Genomic DNA, 13,991 nt, shown 5'->3' with positions numbered 1-13,991 from the left:
TATTGAGATAAGAATGAAACTAATTTCAAACTGAAGAGAAGTCATTTCTTTAGTTAAAACAATACTGGACAAGTAAGCCCCCAGCAGCACCTAGTCTATCATAGTCCATTCTAATTGTTTATCTACTCCGTATTGGGAATTTTAAGCCTGTAAGTATAGTTTTAATTTCGTATTCACATGAGGATGCCATGATATGATGCCTGATGAAAATATGAAAGCTGGGAATCAATATTTACATAAAATTAACTGGGAGAGCCACATCCGTTATGAACCGAGTAGAGCTGTTCATATACTAAGTAAGATAAAAATTTCTCATTCCAGTTGAGGTTTGTCAACACTTTACCATGCTTTCTTTTATATTCATTTGAGTTATGGGATCATTCCGCACATGTTGAACAAATGTTCTGCTACCATAAAAGGGTACATCCTGCTTTCATAAAAGAGAAATCTCCATTCTCTTGCCAATATTCCACCATGTGAGTCTGGCAAGCCTCTTCTATTAGGAATGGAATTGCTTCTGTGTTTAGTTTATGCCTGTACGGCTCTAGTTTATATGAAAGTTAATCTATGAATGTATCCATTGAAATGTGATAAACATAACATCACCATCAGGGGTAATGAAAACTTGGATACTAAATATTGTTGACTGACTTCTACTGGAAGCTCATTTTACAATGTGAACATTTGTTTGTATAACTATTTCCCAACTCAGTTGAAATTGAATTATATTTCAAGGATTGAGGGCATATACCTTCAAACCTGCTTAGTTTGTCGGAAAAGAAAGAAATACTTGGTTGTTCCACATATATATATATATATATATATTTTTTTTTTTTTTAATTAACACGACCTAGGTTTCGACTTACAAAGTCATCATCAGGTAAAGAACAGAAGACACAGGGCTTTATATAGTGGATAGAGAACTGGAGAGGGGAGGTGTTTGAGAAGAGGGAGGAGGGGAAAGAGAAAGGGAAATGGTGTGTGAGTTTGGGGGGAGGGGGAGAAGACGGTTGTGTATGGCGTCGGGGTGGGAGATTACGGTTGGGTACTGCTTCAGGGGGGGAGAGGGGCTGAGGAACAGAGGGAGGTCCAGGAGGGGGGAACGGGAGGAATAAGTTAGGTCATTAACTAGAATACCCTTAAGGTGACTATTCTTTGAAATTTCCAACCGTTCCAAGGCATCTAATCTTAAGCCTTTTTTCTCTACATGCAGAATTTTGGGGACAAAGTCACTGGAGTGGTTGTTTTCTATAAGGTGCTGGGCAAAATTGGATGACATATTTCCGTTTTTAAAACAAGCGTAATGTTCCTTGACACGATCACTGAATTTCCTTCCGGTTTGTCCAATGTAGAAGGCAGAGCACTCACAACACAATTGATAAACTCCACTCCTTTCCAATGCGGGAATTTTGTCCTTGCAATTTGATAAAAGGTTCCCTAAGTTGGCTCTATTATAGAAGGCAGGTTTAATATTGTTTCCTGCAAGGGATCTGGTGACTTTACGGGAAATATTCCCCAGGAAGAGAATTCTTCTCCACTTCGAAACGTCTTCCTTGGGGATGGATCCGAATATTGATTTGACGGCTATTTTCTCTAGTTTTTTCCGATACAAGTTATCGACTAATTGGGAGCAGAAACCGTTGTTTTCAGCTATTGTTTTAATGAATTTAGTTTGATTGATGATTACTTCATTTAAGAATTCATGTTGTGTTAGTTTATATACTGTACTTATGTCTACTGCCACTATGACATTACAACACAAATGACAAGTCATTCCACATTTTTGATGGAACCATGTAATTTAAAAATGAATTAATTGCCGCTCCTGACATTGAAGCTTTAAATACTACCCCCCCCCCCAGACCAACCTGCCCACTTGCATACCTATGTTGAATATAATCTTTTATTTATATTATAATTTATTTACATTAAATAAATCATTTATATTTTAAGTTAGATACGATAAACCTCATTATGTTTTGGCACGGTTAACGAGGCACATTAATGCTTTAGATCTGTTATTTACAGAATTCCCCCCAGCACAATACTACTATGTACAAACACATTTGTCAAAAGTAAACTACTACAATGGCCAACCATGAACTGAAATTGAAATACGGGGCCAACTATAAAATTAAAACGCATACTCTGCCGAAAATAAATTTATTTATCGTACTTGTACAAATGCTTAAAATTTTTCAAAATACTCTCCCCTTGCATCAATACACTTGCGGAGACGAGTCTGCCACGCTTGGAAGGCATTCTGAAACTCCTCGACGGGGATATCTCTCAGTAACTTCGTAACGTGCTTTTGGATGTTTTCCACGGTCTTCCAATGCTTTCCTTTCAGCTTTCTCTTCAGTCGGGGGAACATAAACGAAAGTCGCACGGAGCCAAATCGGGACTGTCTGGGGTACCACCAGGATGGTGCTCCGGGCCAAGAAGTTGGTAACGATGAAGGATGTGTGGCTGCGGGCATCGTCATGGTGGAGCTTGACCGTGTCTTTGATGTCAGACCTCACGTCAATACTTGCGGCACAAGCTTCTGGCAGCCCTTGTGCAATTCCAGAACCTCGGTCACTGTGCCATGAACCGAAAATGTGGACATGTGTAGTGTCGGCAATTTGCTGGATACTTAATCGACGGTGGGAACCCAAAACTTCGCGAACGCGATTCACATTTTCGTCGGTCCTGGCCGTCCAGAACGGTGATCGTCGGCGACCTCCTCCCGGCCGTCCTTAAACGCCTTGTGCCACCTCTCGGACTGTGACCTTGAAATGCAGTCGTCCTTGAAGGCCTCTTGAAGCATCTGGTATGTTTCGGTTGCATTCTTTCCAAGATGCACACAGAACTTAATGGCGTATCGCTGCTCCAGCAAATTCTCCATTGCGCCGATTACCAAGTCTGTTGATACCCCTGCCTTGTAACAACTGCCTTAGAAGCGCAGACCCCCCACCACCTTTCTCGATCGGTTTTACCGCGCTGCCATGCATAGTCACGTCACAATAAAATCGTGCGCATTATATTCATAATGGGTCATGTATGCATCAAAAGCGAAACTAAAATTAATGTGGAAAATTTTTGTCTATATGAGCCCGGTAATTTTACTATTCATATTAGAGAGGTCGATGAATTATGTGCACCATCGCCGAACATTGCCGAACGTTCAGGCGAAGCCCGCGCGAAATTTCCGTAGATCCCCGAAGTGATACGAACGCCAGGCCGCCATTGCATTTCTAAAAAGTAGTTCCTGACGCTTCCGGCCTCTCTCAACGCTGTACGCATCGAGCTTGGTCCTTCGTTGCACGTTGTCAGAATGAATCAAATTGAAGTAAGTACTAAATTATTAGTTATATAGTGTATTTAAATGTTTTAAGTAATGCATTTAATGAGTTTTAGGGAATATGCATGAGAAAATAACGTAAAATTTTGATTTTTAGAGTGATGGTGACTCACGCGAGGTCGGCGACTCTCGTCGAAATGGAAACGCTGAAAGAAATTCCAACTACAGGGATTCTAAGATACACAGTGATAAACCAAGTGAGCCGGAACAATATCGCAAGCTCTTTATTGGAGGATTGGATTATAGAACTACCGATGAAACTCTAAAAAGCCATTTTGCGAAATGGGGTGAAATCGTAGATGTCGTGGTCATGAAGGATCCCAAGACCAAGAGGTAATTAAAAATAATAATTCATATTTTTTGTTTATTTGTTTTTTGAGATGGATTTCATTCTAAAATGCATTTAAACACAGATCTAGAGGTTTTGGCTTCATCACATATTCTTGTGGTCAAATGGTCGATGACGCTCAGGCTGCTAGGCCTCATCGCGTGGATGGGCGTGAAGTTGAATCCAAACGGGCCGTGCCTAGAGAGGTAGGTTTTCTGTAATTTTTGGCATTGAGAGTATACTTACATTGGCCAGCTAATGTTTAGGCAGCCATTCTTTTTGGAATTATGAGAATATTTATGATGCCGCTAGATTATTTTATGGATGTGAACATTTACAATGGTTTGAAAAATTATGACTTCTTTAGGATATTGGAAAGCCAGAGGCAGGTGTGACCGTGAAGAAACTATTTGTGGGTGGTTTGAAGGATGGAATAGATGAAGGAGAGCTGCAGAAATATTTCAATAAGTATGGAAAGGTGTTATCCGTTAATATAGTCACCAATAAGGAGACGGGTCAAAAGCGCGGATTTGCCTTTGTGGAATTCGAAGACCATGATGCAGTGGATAAAGTTGTTCGTAAGTGTAGAGAAATATTAAGTTCTCAGTTAAATTATTATTGAGTGGAACTATTTGCGTAAGGATCGACTCGGGGCCTAAAACTAATTCTAGAAATTTGAAATTATTGGCGACATGAGTTTGGTTGAATCATTTCAAATTTCAGAAACATTTGAAGTAGGCATAACATAGGCAAAGATCAAACATTCGAATAAGTTAGTACCGAGGTGATTCAGTCAGCGGATCATTGGATTTAATTTGGGATTATGAATTGCGAAAATTCGTAAATTTTGCCTATGTTGTCATTATTTGCCATATATCACTGCACCATTAGTGATTTAACCATATCGTTCCGGTGATATTTTTTTACCAGGCAATATGGATATGTAGTGATATAGTCAGTTTTAGGCCTAATGTATTTGAAGGATGTGTTCTATCTTATGAAAAGTGGACACTGGGAGTATCTCTGAAATTTCCATCCTAATGTGCTTTAGTGTGATTGAGTTCGTTCGGAAGAATGAGGCGTAGACTTATAAAGTCGACGAACATCAAGTAGTCAGTATTTTGATATAATTCCGTGGGATGCTGTAATTTAAGGGACTAGTTAGACTTTTTTTGGCGCTAAAGCACTTATTTCAACTACTCAGGTGATATTTCCATGTGATCTACTGCTCATATAATTGAATGTGTGTGTATGATAATAGCAATTGTAATTAGTGAATCGTAATATGCATAATGTTGTACAAGGCTTTTACGGCTTTCCTGGTAAATTATTTCAAGTGGTATTCTAGGGTATGCACTTGATGCATGGCCACATTTTCTTAATATTTGTTGTAATTTCTTCTTGTAGGTCTGGTAAGTACACCCATTTCTTTGTGAGACTACTGTCTTGGTGTTTTTAATTTTCTCCATTTGATTTTTTGGGGAGTTCTTTCCCATTTCCATTCCCACCACTATTTATCAGATTGGATCTTAACGCACCTCAGCTTGGAAAAGGGTGCAGTGGAGTGATCACGATCACTTTCGTAGGGGTCTCTGGGCATAATCTTTGGATCTTCGGCCCGATTTTACAGTCGTCCGACCCTTCTTGGGTCTTCAGCTTAAACATTCAAGTATTGGTTTCATTTCGTGATGAAATATTCACAATTTATTGGTCAGGCTGTGGTTCAGAAAAAATGCTATTTAGCTTTATTTGTAAACATCCAACCATTTAAAAGTTTAAATAATTTGCCGTGGAAAGGTAAATGCAATCCCGGAGGCGATGAATGTAACTGTAGAGGAATCCTGATGGATTTTTTGTGAAAGCATTCTTGGATTTCAACAATTCCTTCATTAGAGGCCCCCCTATTTCTTTGCCTTCACGTCAAGTTTTACAAAATGGCCACCTGCTCATGTTAGCTGTAAACCAATTATTTGAGGGTCAGAGGTATTTTGAGCCTTCTAAAATGGAAAATATTAATATTGCCCTGCGTCTGGACTAATGAGAATTTGAGACTTTTAAAACTTGAAAATATAGCTGATTAGAATTTTGGGTGGGAGAGGATAGTTTGGTAATGTTTTCAATATGCCTTTAGTTTTCTCTTAAAGTGTAGTTATTTCTATAATGTATAGCTTTTATATGCATGAGCATAATTTTACACTTGATAGTTTTTCCAAACTGATTATTCATTATACTGGATTGGCATAATGATATAAGGTTAACAAATATAGAAACTCCCAGTTAATAACATCCTCCCGCTAACTTTTCATTTGTTGCAAAAGAATTATAAGACTGAATAATGGCATTGGCATAAGTTTTTAGCGTTATTAGTCATTCTAAGTACCTTAGTAGATACGCTGAAGACCTAGTTTTATAAAGTATGGAAGTGAAAGTATTGGCATTGGTCACATCTATGTTGGATGTAAGTTTTTAGACCATTTGTTGAATTGATTTGACTCGTTCTATATTTTCCTATTCTGGAATGATGACCATAAGCATGAAGTGGCCCATTGTTATTTTGAATAATGAAGAGTTGCATTTATCTTGGAGCATATGCCGCCACTTCTATCATGTCGAACAGCTTAATTCTTTTTAATGTCAAATTTTGTTATTGAATTTCACGTAAATGAATTTCACTTACGCTTTAAAATATTAAATTTAATGTTACTCATTTTCACACTTCTACTATTGAGGGTTTTTAATTATGGTAGTTGCTAATATTACGTGTAAATATCACATGCACTGATTTCCAGTTTTTAAGTGTTGTAGGTGTCTTCTTTAAAAGGAGGGCTGCACAATTTTGTGGTGTGACAGGGAAGTTTTCTATGGTTGGCTTTGTAGGTAGGTGATTCATTTTCTCAATTAGTTTTGAGTAAAGCAGATCCAGGTAAGACTTATAGAAGGTTGATCTGTTATAACTAATTTCTTAAATTTCTCAGGTAAAATTATTAATTTAAAATTTTCCAATTGACTTTGCTATTTTTCAATCCTCACTACGTATTCCTTGTTAATTTAACTTGTCAAGCAGTCATAGCTGTAATTCTGTTCTAAAAACCTAATTTTTCTTTTGGTTACATATCTTTACGTTGACTTGTCAAAAGTTTGATTCTTTAAATTTTATTTTAGATAAAAATGCACTACCCCACATGGAACTTCATTGTTAAGAACTTTTCATTTGATGTATAATTTTGGATGGAAAACATGCTAATGTTGATAAAACCAGAAAAATTAACAAAATAATTTGCTGTGACTTAAATAGGAATTATATTCCTCTCCTAGCACAGGGGTCTTAGCGGCATCACCTAAAGTAGTAATTTCGAGGTCTCACACTTTTTAATATACTTCCCAAGGACCTAATTGTTAATTACTTGTTGTCAGTGACTACAAAAATGGGTTCCCATTAGGGTAAAAACTCTGTTAAGGCTTACATTGTCTGCGGCTTATTAAAGTAAATTTCTGTAAGTTTTCCTGTTCGTAGGTAGTGGTAGGCCTTCATTCTATTGCACCTCCACCCTTTTTCTGCCAGAGTGGTGTGATGTTCCATTTGAGAAGTTTAACATTTGAAGAAAATAAATTTTATCTATTTTTTGTTTAGTTTGCAAGACTCACAACATTAATGGCCGAAGAATTGATGTGAAAAAGGCCCTGAACAAAAATGAAATGGCTTCCCTGCAAACTGGTGGAAGCTTTGGTAGCCGTGAGAGAAGCTATTCTGCTAGTGCTGGACGAACTGGAAGGGGATATGGTGGGGGTGGTGGTCGTGGGTCATGGGGAGGAGAAGCTGGGGGTGGTGAATGGGGGGGTCGCCGGGGAGTTGGAGGAAGTGGCTGGGGAGAAGGTAATTAAATTTCCTCTTGTCAGCTTATGTTAATTTACTTTCTTTCAAGCTATTTTTGGCCTTATTTGCTCACGAACCAGGAAAACCTTACCTGAATTTTGCATTTTTAACGACAACCTGAAACATTAATGCACATGCATTCACAGGAAGGTTCTTGGTTTGTCATTTGCACATTGGCTTCTTACTTAGTGGATGGTTAGTCCATGAGATGATTATGATATTCTATCGGGTGTTACGTCAAAATCATTGTTTCATCATATGTCCTTTGGTATTCTGCCTCTGATAGTATTTGTTTCCGAGCAATCAAGAATTCTTGATATCTGAAGTTATAAGTACGAAATATCCTGGTGTTTTTCATTTTTAAAGTGAAATAGCCATGATTTGAAGAATATATTTTGAAGTAATATTTGGGAGTAAGTAAGTTTTTGTATTTATCACTCAGTATAATAGATGACAATATTGGGCCTCTGCTATTGCTTTATCATCATATATCATTTGTAATATTTTGCCGTTACGCACATATTAGAATAATAAATGCAGCAATGAATATAGCATTATCACACATGTAGGAATGGTTACAAATAATGAAATTGATGCCATCCTAAGTTATTCTTTTGCTTTATGGATTTTCTCTTTATTCGTATTACTTAATATCCATCCCAATGCACAAGAACATGAATTTTGCACTAAAGTTTGGTTTTATCTTAATGAGTCTGTTATTTTTCTCCACTACTGACTCTCCTGATCAAGGCTATGGCCGTGGTCCCTGGGATGGAGGCAATGAAGGTGCCGGAGGTTGGAACCAAGATGACCGTAAGGCTGGCGGTTGGGGTGCTGCCAGCCATGGAGGCGGTGGTGGTGGTGGTTATGGAGGTAATAGGTTTTGGCAATTTCATTCAATAAATTTTTGTTTTCGTATTATTCGTTTATTCATTTGCATTTTTTCATTATTACTTAGGTACAAGATGGGAAGAGGATGGAATCAGAGGTGGTGGATACCAGCAAAGTTATAACGGAGGACCAGTAAGAAGCAGTTACAGTGGTGCAGGACGTAGTACACCATATGGAGGTGGGTTGCAGCAATTGCCCAATTTGTTTTGATTGTAATGTCATTTCTGGGCAGTATTCATTAACTTCAGCATGAATGGTGTTAAGCTTCGTTTCATCATATAATGATTTTGATTGTTTCAGGTGGTGGTTCAGGAGGATATGGCCCTAGTGGTGGCTATGGCAGTGGACGACAGTATTGAGCATTGGTTCTCCATCTTTTCAAAGGTATTTGTTGTAATGATGGAAATAATTCAAATTGGTCCAATATGTATTGCCTAATTGTGGCTGTGTATTTATATACTTTTTTTTACCGTTAGGTCATGGTGATGGTCGAACAGGAGCAGAAAGCAGCTGTATCGCTGAATTTTCTGACACATACCTTGACTAAATCCGACTATTTGGATAATGAAATCTCAGATCTGATGATTACTATCAGCACTTTAGTCGGTTATAGCAGGGTTTATAATTTTAATATACTGGGGTGAAATTTGGGATTTACTGATGTACCCACATTTCCACATTATCAATTTAATTTTTATTCTATGTTTTAGATATATGTGTATTATGATTGGTTAAATTTATTATATGTGTATCATATTGATTTCCTCGCATTATATTTGTTTTCCATTTGAGAAAACTGAATATTTTTTCAAATATTATCTTGGTCAAAATCAAATTGGTCGATGTTCATTTTTCAAAATTTCAATGCAAGCTTGAAGTAAGATTGCAAGTGGCTCTGTTTTCTCTTGTCCGTGAATGTCTTGTGCCCATAACTATTTGGTATGCTGTTTGACACTTTTCTAGTTGTAAAACTATGGTTTTAATGACTGCCTCTGACTTAATAAAGTTTTGAGTGAATTTCTGTTGTTTATTTCTGCTCTTGTATTTGCATGAAAGCCTACATTTCAAACAGATTAGCTCAAATGCATTTCCTGAACTACAACCGTAGCATGTGAAAATTAAAACTGACGACTTATCTCTTAAATTCACTGGGCCAGGAAATTGGAATTTTATGAAGACTTTCCATTAGGCTACCTGTCGAGGTTGAATTCCCTATAATTGGAATGCCCCCGTTTGATTAGACAAGGGAATCAAACTCGAGTATTGCCGTTCGGAATACGGATCTTTTCGATTAAAACTGGTAATGGTTGGTCTTAATGTAAGAGAAGGCTCTTACAATTATTGCTTTCCTCCATACTTAACTTAGAGAAGGGTCTGGGTGGAAACGAGCTATATATAGCTTTTCTTAATCGGCGAGTTCAATGTAACTAAGTCTCAACGGCGGAATCCAAATTTTCCTACCATACTCGGGGGCGCTTTCTCGGACTATCGATTGATACGTGATGGCCGCCTTCTCGGTTTAAAAATTGTAACAGGTCAAGGCTGTCTTAGATATGAAATAATTGACCTCTCTTTTAAAACGTTCGCAACGAACGTTTGTGGGAGGCTGTCTCGATATTCATGGTTTAATAATGACGTCCAAGTATTCTAGGCGTTAGTTGTTTAAAAAGGCGTTTTCGAAAGATAATTTAAGGTGTGATGAGACGCTTCTGAAAGATTTCCATGAGAGCCATATATTCCTTTATAACGTGATTAATAAATATTTCATGAAAATTATCAAGGCTGTACCTAAACTGCTGTGCATGAGAAAAGATGAGATCATTGTATTATTCATGGCATTGCGATGGCCAACTGCTTGTAGCGCTTCCGGGTAGGCAGGTGTTTCAATGACTTTTAAAGCAATTAGAGATCTTATAAGAAAGTAATGGATTTTATAATTAGTGCATTGGGCGTTGAAAATTATGAATACTTAAAAATTGAGGCTCACTGCACTTAATTGGGATACAAGGAAACCAATGAGGCATACATTAGCATTCTCAATTTGATACGTGAGCTTTAAGTTAGTCTATAATGTTTTGAAGCGAACATTTGTGAGTGAACATGGATGAAGAAAATTTTGAAGATACGGTTTCTTTTAACTCGAATCCAAATCAGAAGAGCCCTAAAGAAAGCATCAATCTGTCCAAGTTTAGCGTCTACCATAGTGCACAGGACCTGAGAGATGAGATGCCCTCTGACACGGTGGATATTCCATTGACTGAAACAAAAATAGAAGAGTGTGAGGCTAATATTAGGCATGAAGAGGTATTTATGATTTTGTTTAGCCGCTCTCAAAGTCCAATTTTGTCACACGCTTCTTCAAAATACGTTCCGTTGATAATGAGCGAGAGCCGGTGTTCACACAAGAGTAACCTTGCTGTATAATGCAATCATTGGATAGAGAACAACGACGACGTTTAATTTTGGAAACTTTAAAGGTAATGAGAGTAAAGTAGCTTTGTCTCTTGCCCTGCGATAACGAGGAGTGCTCAAGCTGTGCAGTAAGTGCCGCTGTGATTATCTTGGAAGTGTATTATAATTCTTATCTTGTTCTCCCCATGATAAAGTTTTTCTTATCGATACTTCGTATTGATGTGGCGAGTGCGTACGTTAAAGCTTTTGGTATCTTGAAAATGCTATTATCTTTTTGGGTACTTATGTAGCTTATTGCCGGGACTAAAAATCTACGATATCTCTGCAGCTGATTTATTTTGGACATCGGTTCTTCATTTTTCCTTAAGTAATTCATGACTATTTTTAGTTCCATTACAAAGTCTTTGGTGCAAACTTAATAGTCTAACGTATGGACTGTCATAATTTATTATTTTTCTCCTGGTGATGTCATTGTTCTCATGAGTCTTATAAGTGAAGAAGGAAGCTTACTCTAATTTTTGGTAAATTAATATTTGAGCGCTGTTGTTTTCATCTTGGACACGTCATAAGCGTTTTATTACAATTATTAGCATATTACTCTTATCAATCCCTCAAAAAAGCATTTATTATTTCCTATGGAGTTTTGGGAATAATGCCAGAACATAACCTTTTTACAGAAATAAGTTTTTAGTGTTCGTATATTTCTGGCGTTTTGACTGTGCAACATTATTGCGGAGGCATTGAATTTCATTCTATGCAAAAAAGAATCGGTATAACTTCCTTATCAGGTATGAAATGCTTGGTAAATAGCAGTTAATTCTCTCATCCTTCTGATTCTATTGTCCAGCAACTTGAGTATGTACCTGAATATTACCAATCAGCCTGTGAGAGTCATATTGAAAGCACCATTTTTTATTCAGAAATGGGCAACCACAAGCCATTATCATACACCATTTAATTACAAATGTACTCTTTCAACAAAATAAAACCCTCTGCTGTGTCCTCATGTTGGCACCAGTAATAAAAATCAAAAATTCATGTTGACATCTGCCCTCATTATCATCCTAAGGAAAGTGATTTTGTGCTTGTAATTTCAAATGTAGGCCATTGGTAATGAGCTGAATTCTACTAGGAATTGCCTCGGCCTTGATAATAAATTCTTATTTTTGAGGAAGTCAAAAGCAATGTTATCAATGGGTATAATGGAAATAGCCCATGAATCATGACATATTCTTTCAGTTAAGGGACATTTCTAGAAGCTATTGAAAGAACATAATGACATTTACTCAAACCCTTAGTTAGCTGTATCAGTCTTATTTTGTTTAAATTCACTTGTAATACCTACTATGTGGGTAATCTATACAACACCTATGTGATTATACAGAATATATGTGTGTAAGTTGTGTATTATTTTATTGGCCTGCCTCAATCTCGAAGCATTTTTGCATGAATAGACCTTTTGGGGATGACATGAGTATTACTGAGAAAATAAGACTTTCATTCTGTAAATATGATTTAAATTGAAAGTCCCAATTCTAAACTTGGATGAAAGTTGTCTCTTTATTTATTTAATTTATTATTTAGTAATGCATTGGATACATAAAGTTTTGATGATATGCGTAAAGAAGCCTTAGTTGTTCTTCAGTTATAAGTGCTTTAAGTATTTCATTTAACTGTTGGTTATCAATTAGGCATAAGTAGTTAGCCTCTCTTTTTTAACTAAACAACTATTAGTTCAGTGTCACTAAGGTCTTATGCTCCCAACAAAGAAGTGTATTTTTTAATAAATCCATTATATTGTTTCCAATTTAATTTGGTGATGCATAAAAAAGCCCTTACCTTTATTTTTTACCATGAGCATTTCTATTTTTTTATGGAGGGTGTTAGCACACTAATATTAAATATTGCCTATATTAGGATTCTGGGTTAGTTTAAGGTTTATTGGTGGAAGATAGGGTAAACATGCTAATTCATATAATTATTTATTAAAAGAAAAAAGGTTATTTTGTCAATCTGTCAGTGTCTTATTTCAGTCTTATTTATTATATTTTTATAGTGGTTAAATATGCTAAAATATCATGAGGTCTCAATAATTCCTTTTAAAGGTTCTTGGCAAACTTGAATGCCTTTTGCTTCTCCTGTGAGTTTTAGTGGTTTTAGGAGGAGATCATGTATCATATTTTTGCCGAAATAGTTTCTATTCCAGTTTCTCAGAACATGGTGGAACCTTAACCTCCTTTTCTTTTAATTTTCTCTGATCAGGTGGATCCCCTTTCAACTTATATATTTGCTAAGTAAAAATTTTAAGGCATGCTCAGAATACTTGCATCATGTTTTCCTATTAAGTTGAAGTAGTACAAATAAATATGTATCCTAAAATTGATAACTTCTCCCATCATTCATGTGATTAAGCCAAAGAAAACACGGAAAGCATTAAGTATGTGTATCTTTTAATAATTTGGTCAAATCAGTAGTGGTTTATAATTTTCAGGAAAGAAGTAATTTGTTATAAGTTTACTTCTGTGGTGATATAGTATGAACGCATTATTACTGTTTAAATATAATTTTTTACGCTCTTTGCAGAAATCGCTTTACTTCAGAGATGGGATTACAAAAGTTGATTTTATTATTGCCTGTGATGGCCGCTCCCCTGAATCAAGGACTAAAGAAGCTAGGGAGAAAAGAAGAATATTTGAAAACAACTTGATTGATGAAGGTAAAAAATTCAGTAGGGGAATGTGAGCAACTTAATTAGATACAATTCTGTTCAGGGCAATGCAGTATATGCCTTTTGACTATCAACTTTGGTTTGCAAGAGGAGCCAAGTGGTCTCCTGTGCACAATGCACAATTGGTGTGACATGTACTCGGGCAATTGGCATGCATTTTAAAATGGTGAAACAGTAGTTTAGTGAATGAGAGGCTTGAATAGATTTGACTCATTAGTAACATGCGACTTGATTTCATAAAAATAGATTGGGTTCCACTTTGGTTCTCAGCCATATCATACCTGAGAATAAGGGTTCTTATTTTTCTGCGACATTATAAGTTTGGTGGGTACTTTGTAATACTTTAATTGACACAATCCTTCCCGTGCTATTGTCATGTCATAGCAACAGTGTGTGAAACAGTTAACGTTATGAC

The 13,991-nt window shown here is 36.6% G+C and overlaps 2 protein-coding genes across 5 annotated transcripts in view; both read left to right on the top strand.

Annotated features, from left to right (window-relative positions):
* Positions 1-3,223: 3,223 nt before the first annotated feature.
* LOC139688337 (heterogeneous nuclear ribonucleoprotein A1, A2/B1 homolog) lies at positions 3,224-9,453 on the top strand. Of its 3 annotated transcripts, none has more exons than XM_071585843.1 (9): positions 3,224-3,331; positions 3,441-3,676; positions 3,757-3,877; positions 4,039-4,249; positions 7,303-7,545; positions 8,296-8,418; positions 8,504-8,614; positions 8,737-8,820; positions 8,913-9,453. In XM_071585843.1, the coding sequence occupies exons 1-8, from the start codon at positions 3,317-3,319 to the stop codon at positions 8,793-8,795; spliced, it is 1,119 nt and encodes a 372-aa protein (XP_071441944.1). In that variant the 5' UTR covers positions 3,224-3,316; the 3' UTR covers positions 8,796-8,820; positions 8,913-9,453. The 3 variants fall into 3 exon arrangements, with proteins under 3 accessions (XP_071441944.1, XP_071441943.1, XP_071441942.1); XM_071585842.1 differs by having other exon boundaries at positions 8,290-8,418; XM_071585841.1 differs by having other exon boundaries at positions 8,281-8,418.
* Positions 9,454-10,409: 956 nt separating this feature from the next.
* LOC139688336 (anoctamin-1-like) overlaps positions 10,410-13,991 on the top strand; it is a 36,695-nt gene continuing 33,113 nt past the window's right edge. The window contains exons 1-2 of one of the 2 annotated variants that reach the window (XM_071585839.1): positions 10,410-10,740; positions 13,432-13,564. In XM_071585839.1, the coding sequence (XP_071441940.1) occupies positions 10,537-10,740; positions 13,432-13,564 (337 nt within the window). In that variant the 5' untranslated portion in view covers positions 10,410-10,536. Of the gene's footprint in view, positions 10,741-10,784; positions 10,914-13,431; positions 13,565-13,991 lie in introns of those variants that run through there. The other variant, XM_071585840.1, reaches the window with a different exon arrangement.

This window comes from Hetaerina americana, unplaced genomic scaffold (assembly GCF_022747635.1).
Source record: "Hetaerina americana unplaced genomic scaffold, ioHetAmer1.1.p SCAF_2, whole genome shotgun sequence".
Classification (NCBI taxonomy): Eukaryota; Metazoa; Arthropoda; class Insecta; order Odonata; family Calopterygidae; genus Hetaerina; species Hetaerina americana.
Note: the sequence above shows the minus strand (reverse complement) of the source record. Positions and strands in the feature narration are given on the sequence as shown.